The 17,612-nt window shown below is 43.9% G+C and overlaps 1 protein-coding gene across 1 annotated transcript in view; it reads left to right on the top strand.

Moving 5' to 3' along the window:
• The window catches only part of SPATA1 (spermatogenesis associated 1), a 451,261-nt gene that overhangs the window by 304,673 nt on the left and 128,976 nt on the right, over positions 1–17,612 (top strand). Inside the window, exon 10 of the mRNA XM_078645859.1 lies at positions 6,339–6,464. Within this exon, the coding sequence (XP_078501985.1) occupies positions 6,339–6,464 (126 nt within the window). The remainder of the gene's footprint in view (positions 1–6,338; positions 6,465–17,612) is intronic.

Genomic DNA, 17,612 nt, shown 5'->3' with positions numbered 1-17,612 from the left:
CTACTGTGGAGCGTAGATGGAAAATGCGCCAACTATTTGGTCCCTTTGAAAAACTGGGAGCGAAAGTATTCTTGCAAAATCCGTCACGCCTGAAAATCATATACAAGGGCTCAACAAGAAGCTTCAACAGCGAAATACAAGCGGAGGATTATCTATGAGAAATTACAGAGACTAATCCACAAAACTCAGGGAAATAATATACATTTTATACCAGGACATGTAAGAGGATATGATAAACTGAATTATCTATCCCACCTCTTATTCATGTACAAAGTTCGAGGTATTACTGAAAGTTAGTATATGGGTTGACCAGGCTGGAAAACAAGCCTACTTTCCTGTTATAAGTGAAACGTTATTACATTTTTTAGACCCTAGTTTATTTGAGATATGATAAATATGTAATATAGATTAACAAACCAGCGCAGCCCGTTGGGCTCACTTACACTGATGTCACACCCCTGGTCGCGACAAGACCAGGTAACCTACAAAGGTGGTGGTGGGTGGGGGGAAAGAGGGGGGTGGTCGGGCAGTTCGGGCAGTTATTGGACAATCTCATCAGCAAATTGCAAGAAAAGCATCAACTTATCGATACAAAAAAAAGGATTGATAGATGGGTACACTAAAAATATTATCTTTAAATATTTGTGGTTTAAATGACACCAAGAAGAGACAAATGGTGGCAGTAGGCCTACAGACTCTTGGTGCTAATATCGTATGTTTGCAGGAAACCCATATTGAAGGGTCACAATCACAAATGCTAAATTTACTAGGATACAATCTGATTGGTGCAACTACACAGGGTATGCGGGCAAGAGGGGTAGCACTTTTAGCCAGAGGAAGAGGGTTTAATTTTAATAGAACTAAATCCGATAAATTGGGAAGATGGGTGATCACAGAAGTTCATTCAGGACAATCTTCATCAATGACCATCTGCACAATTTATGGGAGCAATAACGATGACGCCTTGGTAATTAATAATGTCTCCAATGAACTTACTAATAGGCCGCTACCTCTTATAATCTATGGTGATCTCAATATAAATCTTTCATATGACTGGTCAATAAAAGATGACTGGCATTACTGTGGACGGAAATCAAAAGTCTTTAAGGCAATCAAGGAACTGTGTATTACACACGGGTTAATTGATGCGTGGCAGACTTCAAATAGTAATTCCTATGATCCAGGGAACACATATTACTCAAATCCACATCATACACATGCTAGACTGGATTACTTCTTGATCTCTAGCTCAATCAAAACTTCTTACAAAGTAGAGAAGCTACCCCGTATTATGTCGGATCATAATCCTTTGATACATACAATGGAGACAACATCTTTGACACAGACACCACAAGCTTGGACATTTGATAGGTCTTTGCTCCTCGAGAGTGAATATTGTAAACACATGAGAAGCTGGATTTCAAACTTCCTAGTGGTTAATAACGGCAGCACAACGATATATTTCGTCTGGGATGCCCTAAAAGCAGGCATTAGGGGTGAAACTATACAATATTCACTCAGGACTAACAAGTGTGCAACAGAAACATTAAGACTCTTACAAGAAACTTTAAAGAGGGTGGAGGAAGATCTTATAAGGGTAACAAGAAACTCTTTTACCATAGAAGAGATAACTAATGCACAAACTCAGGTCGCAATAGCTAAGGCGGCAATTACAAATATATATATCAATAAAGCAGTTAAAAAAGCTACTGCTCACTGGGAAAAAATATACGAGGTTAGTGAGTCAGTTGGTCAGCAATTAGCAATCCGGATGAGACAGCAGACTACACAAAATGTAATACAGGAAATCCAAGACCCTATAATTGGCAGAGTATCAGAGAAGCATTTTGGCGTTTTTACAGTGCTCTCTATACAGGAGAGGGAGAAATAGACCAAGAGAAAATTACTGAATATTTAGATATAGATACCTGTGACAAATTCAACACTGAAGACCAGCTAATCTTGGAAAAGGCCCCCGACATTGAGGAAATAAGAAAAACGGTAAAAGATCTCTCCCTAGGGAAGGCAACTGGAGTAGATGCTATCCCCCTTGAATTTTACATAGTATTTCTGGATCAACTTCAAGAAATTTTGTTGAATCTATGCTTACATTTATTTAGAAGAGGGCAACCCCCCAATTCATGGTCTACGGCAAAAATTGTGATATTCCTTAAGAAAAATAAACCCCCTGACCAGATGGGCTCTTATCGACCCATCACATTGATAAATGCAGATTCTAAAATCTACTCCAAACTACTCGCCAAATGTAGCTCATCAATAATCCATAAAGTTATATCTAAATTTCAGCATGGCTTTATCCCTGGGAGAGACACTACCAATCACACACGGAGGGTAATTAGCTTATTTGACCATACCCAGGTGGCAGGAGACCCGATGGCGTTAATACTACTCGATGCCGAGAAAGCTTTTGATCGGGTCTCCTGGTCATTCCTGTGGCAGGCAATGTCCAGGGTCGGTTTCAACCAGGCTTTCATACAGGCAATACAAAAACTCTACATTAATCCTCAGGCTATGGTGATGGTTAACGGAGGTATCTCAAAAGAACTAAAAATCTCGAGAGGAACTAGGCAGGGATGCCCCTGCTACCCTCTGTTGTTCGCTATTTATATTGATCCTTTTATCAGGAGACTGCAAAATAATAGGAATATAACTGCCATTTTGACAAATAAACACTCAACAAAAACTCTTGCTTATGCTGATGATATCGCCATTGTTACTGCTAATCCAAACCTGGTTATGCCAATTATTGAGCAGGAGGCTTTAAGATTTGGCAAAATATCAGGTTATGCTCTGAATTGAGAGAAAACCCAAATAATTATCAACAACAAATGTGATATGACAGATCCACGCATAACAAGTTCAGCCACTTATCTAGGGGTTACGATAACCTCTGAATTAGAGAACCTAGTTGACTTGAATCTAAAACCTATACTAAATAAAATGCAAAAAGATCTCCGCCGTATCAATAATCTACATCTCTCTTTGATCGGACGGGTGAATGCTTTAAAAATGGTCTACTTTCCGAAACTCTTGTATATATTTAGAGCCATTAATCTAGAAATCTCAGACCAGTGGTTTAAAAGAATGGAACATATCTTCACGGACTTTGTCTGGTCATACACACAGCCCCGTCGTGCCTATAAACTACTGACACTTCCCAAAGAAAGAGGAGGATTAATCCTTCCAAACCTTAGGCTATAATATTGGGCAACAGTCTTTCTATATAACCATGAGCTTTTTCTTCTTGACGGAACAGGGACAACTGGGGATAAAGACGCTCCTACAATTCATCAAATAATATTAGGTGACAGAAGTACCGGCTATCTTTGGAGATATCTCTTCGATAGTTACCATAAATAAGTAAGACTAAAAACACTCATAGCTGCGTTTAAAGTTTGGAAATCTGTGAGGAAAATGATAGGTCTGGGACGGTTATCTTTCTATACACCCATAAAAAATAATCCCCTTTTACCAGACATATTTAAAGATTCCTATATCGATAGATGGATCGTAGCCGGAATTACTCATATAGGTTGTTTTTTTTCCTCAGAAGGGCAATATTCTTTTGAATTTTTGAAAGACAAGCATCATTTGGAATGGAGAGATTTCTTTAAATATCTCCAAATAGTAGATTTTCTATCACGACGTGTGAGGGTCAGAGGACACTATGATTAAAAGCACCTTAGCCGAAATTCTCAGTCACTATCAGGAAAAAATACGGATTGGGGGGTTATACCAGTTATTACTGATACATTTATCGGATGACAGGCAGAAGATTATTCAGAAATGGCAAAAGAAATTTATAATCTCTACAGAAGAATTTGAGTATGTATATGGGCTATAACAAACTACACTTATGTCAACCAAACTACAAACATAATTTTATAAAATATGTTTTTTTATGTACTATACGCCAGATAGAATCGCCAAATGGGGTAGTGGGAGAGGAACATGCTGCTTCCGATGTAACCTACAAGATGCGGACTGTATACACATTTTTTCAACTTGTCCCTCTTTAATTTCTCTCAAATAAAAAATCGAACATTTCCTTTCATTGATCCTTAAAACCGTGGTTACTCTATCTGATCAAACAGTTGTCCTGGGCCTAACAAATTGCACTAATCATAATATCGGTCATGAATTGATTTTTATTTTGATGGCCGTATTAAGAATTTGTATAGCATCAGCTTGGTTAGATCCTATTGTCCCCTCATATCAACAGTGGTTTTCAAGACTGTTAGCAATTTCTAATCTAGAAATGGCAATATATAAAACTAAAGGTAGGAAACGTAGAATAAAAGGCTTAAAAATGGTCTGAATCCGAGTGACTTATATAACAATAACTTGGCTACAATCATCTAGTTGAAATGTGTACCTATCTAACCCAATGTTTATTTGTCTTTGAATAATCATGTGTTAATGCATCTATTTACTTTTTTTCTTTTATTATATGTATATGCTTTTGAAATTCTTTTTGTTTCACATTTAATCTGCCCGATCGGAGGGGGGGGGGGAGGGTGTTGTCTTATGTGTTGTATTGGTTTTTTTTTGTTCAAAACCCAATAAAAAAAGTTTTTAAAAAAAAGGAAGGTGGCACTGTAAAAGGTGCGGAGGGCCTGGGCAGAAGCTGGCAATGCAGGCCCTGCCACCCCTGAAGAGGATGGGCAGGAGATTAAGGATGGTGAGGAGCTGACCCAGGATTCACTGTAGAATCTGGTACTGCCTGTGGGCCTGGGGTCCAACAGCCTGCAAGGACCAGTGGTCCCCCCCCTCCAGGGCAGGGAGCAATATATCATCCATCTAGAGGCCTGTCCCCAAAGGGGCTGGAGGCCAGGAGAAAGTAAAGGAATTTGATATTGGATCTAGCTAACCTCAATCTGGAAAAGGAGTAAGCTTTGGAAGAAAAAAGATTGGCCACATAGGAAAGGAAAAATATGTTGGCTGGACATGAAGGCCAGGATGGCTGAGTCCAGCCAAGATGCTGGCAGCATTTAATCAGTGTCCTCTGACAAGAGAGTACACATACCGATGGGCCTGGTGTTTGATTATGCAGTGGGAGATGACATAGACATATGGTTTTTGGCTCATATAATTGCTTTGCAGATGGTCAAGTTCCCTGAGGAGGCTTGGGGGGCTAGTCTGTGAAAGCATATCCCTACTGAGGGGAGAAACGTCCTAATGGCCCCCAAGGGGAGTGACAGGATGATGTATCCCTCCATGAAGGAAGCCCTAATCATGAAACATGATTTGACCCCAGAGAAGTACAGGCAGATGTTTAAGGACAGTGAGAAACTATCCCAGCAGACCTCGGTGGATTGTGTTGATTCTTTTTTCAAGGCACTGAATAATTGGATTAAGGGATGCATAACTTGATTGCAAAAAAGCACATGTTTTGTCTCTGTTTTACAGATCTGCACCAGCAACTGATTGATAGTAAGCTCTCTGGCCCAAGAGAGCTTGCTAAGGAGACAGACAGCTGGGTTAGCACCAGAGTCTGTAAGAATGTATCTGGGGAGGATCACCACAACGGTGGGCAGGGTCCTCACCAGAAGAATGGTGTAGGAACAAAAACAAATCAAGTAGTTCTCTAAAGGGCCCCAAACTAGGTCCATGGATCAGGATTCCATTCTTCCTGCTCAGAAGAAAAAGAAATGGTTCCCTGACAATAAATCTGGAAGACGCCCCTCCCCCTGCCCGCCCCATGTGTTATGACTGTCAACAGAAAAGACACTACAAGGGGGATGCTAAGTGTCCCAAGTGGGCACAGCCACCTACAGGTCGGCAGTCCCTGGGGCTGGCTAGTGTAGCGCTTGGGGAGGAGTTTGTTCCAGCCAGTGGTGGGAAAGTTGTGGTTAAGCCAATGTTACCATGTTTTAGGGAGAGAGCACATACACTTTAGCACTTGTTAACAGTGGTAATGTGCTCAGAGTCCTAAAGCAAACAGAAAAAGAGGAGTAGGAAGGCAAAACATTTGGGAGACCCCTCACAGAGGGATATTTTCCAACACTCCGGTAATGCTTGAGTGGTTCACTGCATATATTCCTCCAGGCTTCCTGGCTGTAGTGTTAGAAAACATACATTCCTGGCCATATTTTGTACGAAATTGCTTAAAACATATTACATTAATCAGAGTCATGCGAAGTTTGTTTTGTTACTTTTTTGTACATTTGAAGATGAGCTGTGAATTTGCATCAGTGAATTCATTAGCATTATATCCTGAGTCCTAGCATTTGCAAATGCACCCCATCTGACACAATACAAGCTGCTAATGTGAGAAAGCTTCATAATAATATGCATTTTCTCTGTTAAAATTACAGGAGAAGAATTTATTGAGCAGCTGAAACAAATGAAGAAAGAAAGAACACACCTTGAGAAGACGAGAGAAGATTTGGTGAAAAAAGCAAAAGGCTTACTCGAACAAAACAAGCTGAAGCGTAATCACGGTACAGCCATTTCTCCAGTTCCCTATTTAAGGAATCCATAAACTGTGGAAAAATGTGAAATTAACAGTGCATGCTAAAACAATATTACCAATAATTTACAATATAAAATGAACACAAAACAACTGCAGCACAACAAAGAAAATTTGAAAAAATAATAATATTTACAGTGATATCTGTAGGAAAGAGATCATAGATCCAGGAAATAGCATTCAGCCACACTTATGCCAGCAACTACCATGTTAAAGCCCTGCAGCAGCACTAATATCATTACCAAATTGGGCATTACCACTAGATTTACTGGTGTGCCATCGAATAACCAGTGCATAGAACAATGACTGCGGGTATATTTTGCACCTTTAATGAACTGTTTTCCAGCAGCCTTCAACTGACATCAGTCATCGCTTAAAATGTAAGTTCATCCAGTATTATTAATCGGTTTCAGTACACTGAACGGAATCGGGTTCCATTTCAGGATATAATGGCTCAAATTGATGTTAAATAGGACAGAGGAGAGCCATGAGCCCTAGAAGACCCCTCAAGTTAACTGAGTCTGAAAGGAGGGAAACTTCATAGCCAGGTCTGGGCAAGAAGAGGGGCGGTTAAGGATGTTAAATACTGTTGCATGTTTAGATAACATCAGCGGAGCATTTCTAGCTCCATCAAAATCTGTAGAATAAATGAATGAACGTATATCTGCTAGGGCTGTTTCTGGCTCCCTCTGAAATCTAATGCGAACTGGCAATCGTTCATCATATAGTTAGTTTTAAGCTGAGTCTGCAGTTAAGCTGTAGCCACCGTATGCAATATCTTAAAAAGAAGATGTACATTGGCTATGGGTCTTCAAATTTACCATGCAAGGGGGTGGAGTCAGTTACTGTCTGGTTACTTACCGGTAATATTCATTACTCCGAGTTGTAGCCCTCCCCGTCCCAGTCCTAACTACATGAGCATAGCTCCTTCCACCAGAAACTCCCAAGCAACTCAAAACCCATTGCTTCCCTCCAGGCCACACCCACACCCTGAGGCATATAGCCATGTGACCCACCTGCCCACATCCTGTACCACCAAGCACAAGAAGCCGAACAGGGAGGGGGGGATGGGAACCTGGACTGGGATGGGGTGGGCTACGACTCGGAGTAATGAATATTACTGATAAGTAACCGGACATTACCTCCTCATCAGCCCTCCCTGTCCCTGTCCTAACTACATGAGCAGATACCAAAACAAGAATCGGCTTCACTCAGTAGCAAAAACAGACTTTATTAAAGTACAGTAAAAGTCACACCACCGGAGCATAACGCAATACAGCGTCCCCAAACCCAGCAGACTCAGTCCCACCCACCACCAAACGGTAATGGGACATAAAGGTGTGAGGAGAACTCCAGGTAGCAGCCCTCCAGATCTCAGCCATGGTAGCCCCTTGAAACAAGCCCAGGAAGCAGCCATCCCCCGCGTCGACTTCCCCTAAACCGACCCAGGGGCCAACACACCACAAGCTTCATACGCAGCCCCCATACCCCACCGCAGCCAATGACTGAGGGTAGCCCCAGAAGGCTTCAGACCTTGACCAGCAAGCCAAAATGTCACAAAGAGGCAATCCACCTTACGAAAAGTCTTAGTACGCAGCAAGTACACTTCCAGAGCCCGCCGAACATCCAAACAGAGGAAAGAGGACCCAGACAGAAGACAGGCAAAACCAGATCCTCCGAGCAATGAAACAAGGAAGGGACTTTGGGAACAAAGGAAGGATCAGGCCGCAGAACAACCCGATCAGGAAATAAACGCAAAAAGGGCACAGAACAAAGCAAGGAACCCACTCCCCAATCTGCCGAGCCAAGGAAAAAGCACCTTGACCGTTACAAATCGCAAAGAAACCTCCTGTAGAGGTTCAAAGGGAGCCCCCTGTAAGGCCCCCAAGACCAGAGGAAGATCCCAAATAGGTGCAAAGGACAGGCTTCTGGAGGAAACAACTCCTCAATAAACGGGACATCAGGGGAACCACCGGCTCACAGTCCGAATCCCTAAAGGCCTGAATAGCCACCCACTGAGCCCTCAGGAGAACACAGCCAGACCCAAGTCGAACCCATCTTTCAAAAAATCCAAAACACGCAACTGATCCACCTCTAAAGCAGACCACCCGCGTGCCGTACACCAAGACAGAAAAGACCCCCAATGCCTGGCATAGGACCCAAGAGGCGAAGGACGCCTGGACCGCTGAATAAACTCAGCCACAGAAGAAGAAGAGCCCGAAGCCACAAGGTTCATCCTCTCAACAGCCAACCCACCAGTCGCAGGTGGACCAGACACTCCGAGACAGAGGGGGGAACGACCGGGGAGAAGGGACCAGCGGCAACCTCCAGCAAGGCCCTACCGCCAAACTCAATAACAGAGGGAACCAAGGCCTCCTGGACCAAACCGGAGTCACCAGGATCACAGAGGTCTGATCCAGCTTGACCTTCAGAAGGACCCGCGGAATTAGAGCAATCGGGGGGAAAGCATACATCACGCCCCCTCCCACTGGAAGGAAAGGGCATTCACCCTCGAAACCGCGTCTGACCGAACCAGAGAACAAAACTGCTTCCTCAAGCCGTAAACAGGTCCACCCCCAGGACCCTGAACCGAGTCATCAGGCAACCAAACACCTCTTGCGTCAGGCACATGTCGGACAGGGAGGGAAACACCCTGCTCAGACGATCTGCCTCCAAATTCTAAATAACAAGTGCGACTCAGCCCCCTGGCAGATTTGCTGAGCCAACAAGTTGAAGGAAGGCACCCTCGCACTTCCCTGGCAGTTGACAAAACACACCACCACCGTGTTGTCCGACCACATCATCACATCCCTCCAGAGGACTCAAGGCAGAAAGTGAGACAAGGCCACTTGAACCGCCTTCAACTCCCTCCAATTCGAAGACATTCCTGCCTCCAGCACAGACCAAAGCCCCTGTACCGACTCCTGAGCCAACTCCCCCCCCAACTAAGTTCGCTGGCATCAGACCTCAGGACCAACCTCTCCTAGGACACAAAGGGCGAGCCCTGTAAGAGGTTATGAACCACCCCACCAGCCACCAGGACAATTCCTGAGTGATGCCCCCCCACCCCCCCACCCCCCTGGAATCAACATCTTGTAATCCAAAGAGGCCCGATCCCAATGCCCCAGAACATGATTCAATAGGGGGTACAAGTGCAAACAGGCCTAAGGAACAATTATCACAGTGGCCGACATCAGCCCCAGAACACACAACCACTGGCGAGCTGTGGAAGACGGGGCCCCCAACACCTTCCTCAGTTCGTGCATCAGAGTCAGTCTGCAGGGCTCCGACAGGAAGACCTTCCCCAACCTGGTGTTGAAACCCCCCCAATGAACAGCAGTTCCTGAGTGGGGCAAAGATGGGATTTCTCCATGTTCAGCAACCACCCGAACTGTTGAAGGAGCCTGCAAACCTCCCGGGTATGGGCCTGAGCCTGAAGGAAAGCAGAGGAAGAAATCAACCAATCGTCCAAGTAAGGGAACGGATTTATGTCATTTCAACGCATGCTTTTACCACGCATGCCTTTACAACGCGGGGATTACAACGCAAGTCGTTACAACGACTTGAGTTGGGGGGCGCTGGATAGTGGAATAGTTTAATTTTCTATTCCAACTCCAGTTCCCTTGGATAGTAGGGAAGGTGTTGGATAGAAAATTAAACTATTTCCTATCCAACAGTGCCCTCCAGCGAAAGTCGTTGTAACGACGTTCGTTGTAATTCCTGCGTTGTAATGGTAGTGCGGGGTAAAAGTTTCGTTGTAAATGATGTTTCCCAAGGGAACACCTGGATCCCCCTGAGCATGCAACAAACCCACAAAAGGTGCCAACACTTTAGTAAACACCCTCAGAGAGGCAGACAGGCCAAACGGCAATACCTGGAACTGGTAATGATCCACCCCCACACAGAAACGCAGGAACCTCTGCGAAGCCGCGTGCACCAGTACATGAAAGTAGGCGTCCCGGAGATCCAGAGAAGCCAGGAAATCCCCCACTGACAGGAAGGGAAGAATCAACTGTAGAGTTAACATCTTGAGGGACCAATGAGGGATACACAAGTTCACAGCCTTTAGATCCAGGACAGGACGGTAGTCCCCGTTCGGCTTTTGTATCAGAAACAGGATTGGGTAAACCCCCTGACCCTGCTGACACACAGGCACCCTCACAACATCCCCTTTGGAAACCAGGTTTTAAACTCCATCAATCAGAGCCAGACACTTCGTCTGAGATCTGGGAACAGGGGTAGCTCTGAACACAGCCACCGGATTCGATCCCGTAGCCCAGCCGGACCACCTGCAGGACCTGACTGATCCCAAACGAATTCCTTCCAAACAGGAAAAAAAGATGTGAGGCGACCCCCAAAAGGCACTCCCAACAAACTCCTCAGATAGTCACGACCAGGAGGGACCGGAAGAAGAGGAAGCACCCCGTTGAACCCCGGACTTGTGAAAGGAAGGGACACCCCGGCCATGTCCCCTACCCCGACAGGGCTGGGCAGCCATTTTAGACTGAAAAGCCTTCCCAAAAGTCCTCTTAAAACCTGCAAACCTCCCCTTCTGAGAAGAGCGGGCCGGAGCCAACAATTTCTTGTCCTCCACAGTTTTTTTAATCAACGCCTCCAATGGCTCCCTGTCGCATCTGAAGTCAGCTGGTAAACCAGATTCCACACCAGCCTCCATGGGAGCGAAAATGCTTGTTCCCAACACCTCCAGAAAACAACCCCCAGTGGATTGCAGTGATAAAACTTCCTCTGAAGGACTTGTTTCCAAAAAGTGAGGGGAATAACCAGGTGTGACCAACACCCTTCCCCTGATGTTGAGAGAAAACACGTAGAGGTGTAGAGCTGGAAGAAAAAATACAGGGCTCAATTACTGAAAATGTGCAGATAATCTTTATAATAGCTACTAGAACATTAATGCATGCCAATATTATATATCTATAGTCCACTTACCAGGTAACTTGTCCCTGAGTCTTTTATAATGCCACAGACCTCGATGATCAATGCTGGAAGAGCTGGTTGAAAGCCTGGAGCGAATGGGCATGGAAAATCTTGGGACAAGAGATTAGTCTTCTACACTCAAGCAGTAGTGGGGATATTTGTAGAGTGGGGTTCTCACAAAAAAAACAACAGAAGAGTGGTAGAGTGATGTGCTCAAAGAGGCAGCAAGGGGATCAGAGGGGAAGTATTTAACACAGGAAAAAAAAAAAAGGAGAAAAGTAAAAAAGGAAAGGATAATAATAAAATAAAAAAAAATAACAAACAAATAAATCTAAATTAATAAAAAATAATGTCAGGTAAAAAACAAAAATAAAAATAAACAAAAGACTTAAAATAATGAAGGAACTGTTCCAAACATCCTTTCGGGATACTATTAAGGGTTTTTATCTACGTCCATACTGGTCGGCAATAGCAGCCTCTAACTTCTAAACGCAGTAGCAGCGGGGGGTCAAAGGGTAAGGCTGTAGGTGGGCGAAAATCTGTCCAGACACCAGGCCAGAGTAAGTAGGGGTCGGTTTCCCAGGGGGTGGGTGGGGAGGGGGGGAAGAATGGTTAACATAGCAAAAAGTCCTCATCTGTCTGCCCTTATTAGTTTTTCAGCCTGTCCTTTTTTCCAAATTCAGACTTTTAACATGCTAATAACAAGAAATCACCAAAGGGGCCATAAAAAAGTGAAGGAGTTAGGGATAGGCATTATAGCATGACATCCGTTCATTATATGTCCTGGAACGTCAATGGTCTGCGTTTGAGAGGCAGACGAGATCGTATACTACAATATTTGAGAGATTCTCAAGCGCAGATCATAGTCCTCCAGGAAACACATCTTCTTAGAGTAGAGGCCACCACTATACTTAAAACACAGAGGTGGATCGATACATTCTGTTCCAATGATCACAACGCTAACATCAGGGGGGTAATATTCATTTTTTTTTAAATCCGCAAAAGCGCAAATCCTAGACTATAAAGAAGACCACACAGGGAGATGGCTATTAGTGAGAGTCTCGCTGGATGGTCAAATTCGTACCTTAGTGGGCTATTATGGTCCCAACTCAGACGATCCTTCGCATTTGGATGCTGTTAGGAACCATTTAGTATCAGTACAAGACCCGGTGATTTGGATGGGAGATTTTAACATCGTCCTAAACCCCAGGCTGGATAAATCGACAAACTCCAGAGCCTGTAGCTCTGCCAAATCTAGACAAACCCTCATTACAATTATGACGCAACTTGGCTTGGCGGATTTGTGGAGAGAAAGAGTTGGTAACAAGTTAGGGGTGTCCTTCCGGAATAGCCGTTTCAAACATAAATCCAGAATTGATTATGCCCTTTTCAGCTACTGCTTGAAGGACACTCTGCTAACTATAGACTACCTACCATCACACTAGTCAGACCACTCCGCATTAATATTCATTTTGAGATCTGAAAACGTGACTAAACAACCATCCTGGTCGTTTGACCGGACACTCTTGCTCGAGGACGAAGAGGTTAAATTTCTGGTAGCTGAGTCCTCAGTATTTTTTGACACAAATCTGGACTCTGCAGGCTTGGCTGTAGTCTGGGAGACATTCAAGGCCTTTTTAAGAGGTCAGATTACCAACAGAGCCTCTTATAGGCAGAAAATATATAGACAAAGGGTAGCTAGCCTGGAGCAAGACATGAAGCTACTAGAGTTACAAATCGGCCCGTCCTCAGGAACATCAGAGGAGCAGATAAAACTGGCCGAGTTAAAATTACAACTGGAAACCATCTTACAAGAGAGAGTAAACAAAAGGTGGGAAGCGAGTAAGATCTCTCAATTTGAATTCGGAGAAGCCGCAGGGAAAGTTTTGGCATGGAAAATAAAATCTGATCAGGCCCTCAAATATATTAGAGAAATCAGGATAGAGGGGGAGGCCACGGCAAGATCCACTAACCCAGATATTGGTAAAGCCTTTTTTGAATTTTTTGAGGCGATATATAGGGAAGATCTTCCCAATGACCAGCAGGCAAGGGATAGGTGGCTGGAAGATATTACGCTTCCAACCCTTTCAACAACACAGAGATCCCTCTAGAGTCCCTAGAGATCGAGATAACAGAGGTCGAGGTGAGGAAAGCAATTCGTCAATCAAAAAAAGGGAAAGCGGCAGGTCCAGATGGTCTGCCGGGGGAGATTTATAGATCATTGGAAAATGTCATCGCCCCCGTGCTGACGGCTCTATTTAATGGTATTCTAACAGAAGGAGATTTACCGCCAAAATCATGGGGGGAGGCCACAATCGTACTCATCCCGAAACCATGGAAATCTCCCCTGGAATGCGGGTCATATCGACCAATATCATTGCTCAATAATGATTATAAAATTTTTACAACAATTATTTCAGCAAGATTGGCCAGTGTAATTGGTACAATAGTCCATCAAGATCAAAAAGGATTCATTAAAGGGCGACAACTATCAGACCTAACACATGACCTGATAGGGGCCATAGATATCGCCTAGGCCTTTTCCCTACCTTTGGCCACCCTCACCTTAGATGCAACTAAGGCCTTTGATAGGGTCTACTGGCTCTATCTGAATGACGTACTCAAAAAATTCAACTTTGGGAAGGGTTTTTGCAGAACCATAAACCAGCTTTACGGTGCCCCTTCGGCCAGGCTGTTGGTCAATGGGGTTTTGACGGATGCCTTCAACATCACCAGAGGTACAAGGCAGGGCTGCCCGCTTTCCCCCTCCTCTTCAACCCATATATCGAACCGTTTGCCCAGCTTCTGCGGGAGGAGGCCAATATTCCATCTTTTAGGTTTGGAGAATGGGAAAGGTGGGTAGCACTCTATGCAGACGACATCCTGGTTTTTACATCTGATCCAGCAAAGGCATTCCCAGTAGTCATCCAGCGGGCAGGAGAATTTGGTCATATTGCGGGCTATGATATCAACTCGAGTAAAAGCGAAATAATGGCATGGAATATATCAGATATACAGCTTGGGGTAAACATTTCAACTTCAATGCGTTACCTTGGGATAAGAGTTACCCAAGAAGTGGGCAGCATTGGTCAAACCAACTTGGACAGAATATACAGTGAGAGTAAAAGGCTTTTGAAATCTTGGACTCACTTGCCACTTTCTATAACGGGTAGGGTAAATCTGGTCAAAATGTGTATTCTTCCAAAGTTTACGTTCATTTTTAATGCTAATCCCATGGCGTTTGACCTTAAAACGATTGAAAAATGCCAACGAGAAATTAACTCCTTCATTTGGAATTACAAATCTACTAGAATAGCATGGAAAAAACTGAGGAGAAGAAGAGAGAAGGGAGGTCTTGCTCTGCCGCATCTACTATATTACGCATGGGCCTTCCAGATGTCTCACTCTAGGATGCTTTTAAAAATGCCATCTAATCTTCCTATTGGGTCAATGTATAGAGCTATGCTAATTGGGGCGAATCTAGCAGTAGATGGATTCATGTTCAAGTTTGGGAGTCAGAAATTAAAAAAAAAAAATAATAATAATTTTACAGTCATGGACTAATGCCTGGTTTACCATCAGAAAAAGATTGGGGTTGTCTTACTATTCTAATTTTGCCCCAATTTGGTACTCGCCTGGTCTACCTCCATGTTTGAGAGATAGTCTGTCCTCCATAATAGAACAAGCCGGGATTACAAGATGGGGTCAGATATTGAAGGAAGGATCGCTAATAGCCTGGGATGAGTTATACGATCATGCTGGCCCGGGCTTTCTAGATTCAAGTATATTCAACTGGACAGCTGGGCGAGATCCCAGCGCTGCATAGACGTCCATCTTGGGAGGGCTAGCATACTGGAGCAACAGTTAGTGGAACGACCAATGGGAGGAAAAGAGGTAGCCATATGGTATTGGCAGTTGCTGGAGGAAATTGATGGGGAGTTTGTCCTTCCAGATGAGCTATGGGGGGAGGTGACTGGCCTTCATTGCGAGGAGATGTGGCTAAACTTCTTCGGTCTTCTTCAAAAAATTGTGAAACCATCATGGCTAAGACAAAATCATCTCTTTTCAGCTCATCACGCATATATAACACCGTTGAAACTGTCTAAATTTCTCCCGTACAAAAAATGCAATAAATGTAACCTTATCAGAGCATGCGACATCCACATGTTCTTAGACTGCCCTGATATTGCCAGGTTTTGGGAGGAAATTAAGAATACCTTAAACTCCATTCTAAACGTATCGTGGTCAATAACTCTACCACTTATCATCTTTGGTTTGGAAGATAACATCACTGGCAAAGCAAGGTCCTTCCTCTTCTACGCAATATTACTGGCCAGAAGGCAAATCTGTATACATTGGGTAGAGGAAACAGCCCCATCACACTCTGGGTGGCTTTCGTCTTTATATGAAACATCCAAAGCTGACCTCAAAGTCAAAAGCCAGCTTTATTCGATTAGTTAAAATCATAAAAGCAACAATACAGTACAATTTATAAAAACAGTTGTTAAAAAGTTATTTTACATATCGTATAATTCATATGGTTAAAACTGTTTAAAAATCAGTCAAAGTGCTATGTAAATCCAGTCAATAGTTTAGATGTTAGAACAGAAACAGTACATTCGCAATGTAATCATAAGAAGAGTAGTTAATTTAAGAAATATTAGCTAGATCTGCAATGTAATGAGGGCGCCCTTCCATGTCCTTCGGGGATAGCTTCCTGGTTTTTGTGCGCATAGCTGCGACCAGAAAGCTAGCAACCCCGAAGATTATCTTGGTACTCCCTAGTAACTACAGATGAAGAAACGCTGGTCGCACCTGAGTAAAGCCTTTTTCCCTTAAAATAGGGACCAGGTATAGTTTTCTACTCTTCTTGAAATGCTCACAAAACATTACAAAGTGTAAAAGGGACTGCTCTGAAAAATTATCGCAGCTACAGGGTATTGACTCATCTGGCACCCCCCATACAGGGAAGACTCCCAGAGAATACTGGATGATGTTGAACCTAAATCTAACAAGAAGGTGTCGATGGTATGGACGGCTTACAATTGTTAGATAAGGTTCAATCGACGGTGTGGTCAGGAGGAGAAAATTTGCTCTTGCTCTGGGTTTAATCAACTCCTCACTTTCCCGCTTTAACGCTGCCCTCCTCAGGAAATTTTCCTTAATCCATTTCACGTCCCCCTTGCAGATTGTATTAGGGTGGCTAAAAAGGTTGGGCCTACCAAGACTTTCCAGGGCGCCCTTCACATAAGCTAACCACGGGATCTTTAAAGCATTTTCCAACACCATACACTCCCTAAGAATAATGTGGTTAAGCCTAATTTCATTATTCAGCCAGATTTTAGCCCAACATACCAATGGTTCCAAGAGAAGCAGGTCAGTAATAAAGCCCAGGCCTAACTCTGTGTGTAGGGAAAAAACTGGGGTGGATTGTGGAACACTTAGTAGTGATCTTAGAAACTGATTTTCCACAATCTGCAAATCACCGGTTGAATAGTAACCCCACAGCGCTGCGCCATAGGTGGCTATGGAAAGGCATTTTGTTTTGTACACTTTCAGTAGTGCCTCCATTGGACGTGAGCCTAGTCGCTTTGCAAAGCTTAGCAAGGCTGAGGTTGAGCGGGTTACGGCAAGTGACTTAGCGCACACCTGCGGTTTCCATGAGCCCTTCTCCTCAAAGATCACACCCAGGTAAGTGAAGACCTGTACCCTTGAGACCCCCTCACCACAACAACTAAAACTTTTTAGTTTTTTTAGCCTTTGCCGCCTCCCGGCCACCATAACATGAGATTTTTTATTATTGATCAGGAGGTCGAGTTTCGCCATAAAATCACCAAATGCATCCAGAAGCTTTTGTAGCCCCACTCCCGTACGAGCGAGGAGGACCGCATCGTCTGCGTATAGCAGAACAGGCACTGCGCCCCCCCCCACGTACGGGATGTCAAGTGTGGACCCCTCCAGTGCTTTATCCAAAGAGTTGATGTACAAGGTGAATAGGAGTGGGGCTAAAATGCAGCCTTGCCTCACTCCTCTTCTGGATTTAAAGGGTCTAGTGGTATTGCCATCCTGGGTTATTCTAATGGAAGCTGATAAGTCTTCATGAAGGGCCGCCAAAAAATCTATAAGAGGAGGATCAAACCCTATCCCAGCTAAAATGGCCCATAACTTGGTCCTATTTAAGCAT

The sequence above is a fragment of the Lissotriton helveticus genome, chromosome 1_1 (assembly GCF_964261635.1).
Source record: "Lissotriton helveticus chromosome 1_1, aLisHel1.1, whole genome shotgun sequence".
Classification (NCBI taxonomy): Eukaryota; Metazoa; Chordata; class Amphibia; order Caudata; family Salamandridae; genus Lissotriton; species Lissotriton helveticus.
This window is presented reverse-complemented; position numbering and strand designations above follow the sequence as displayed.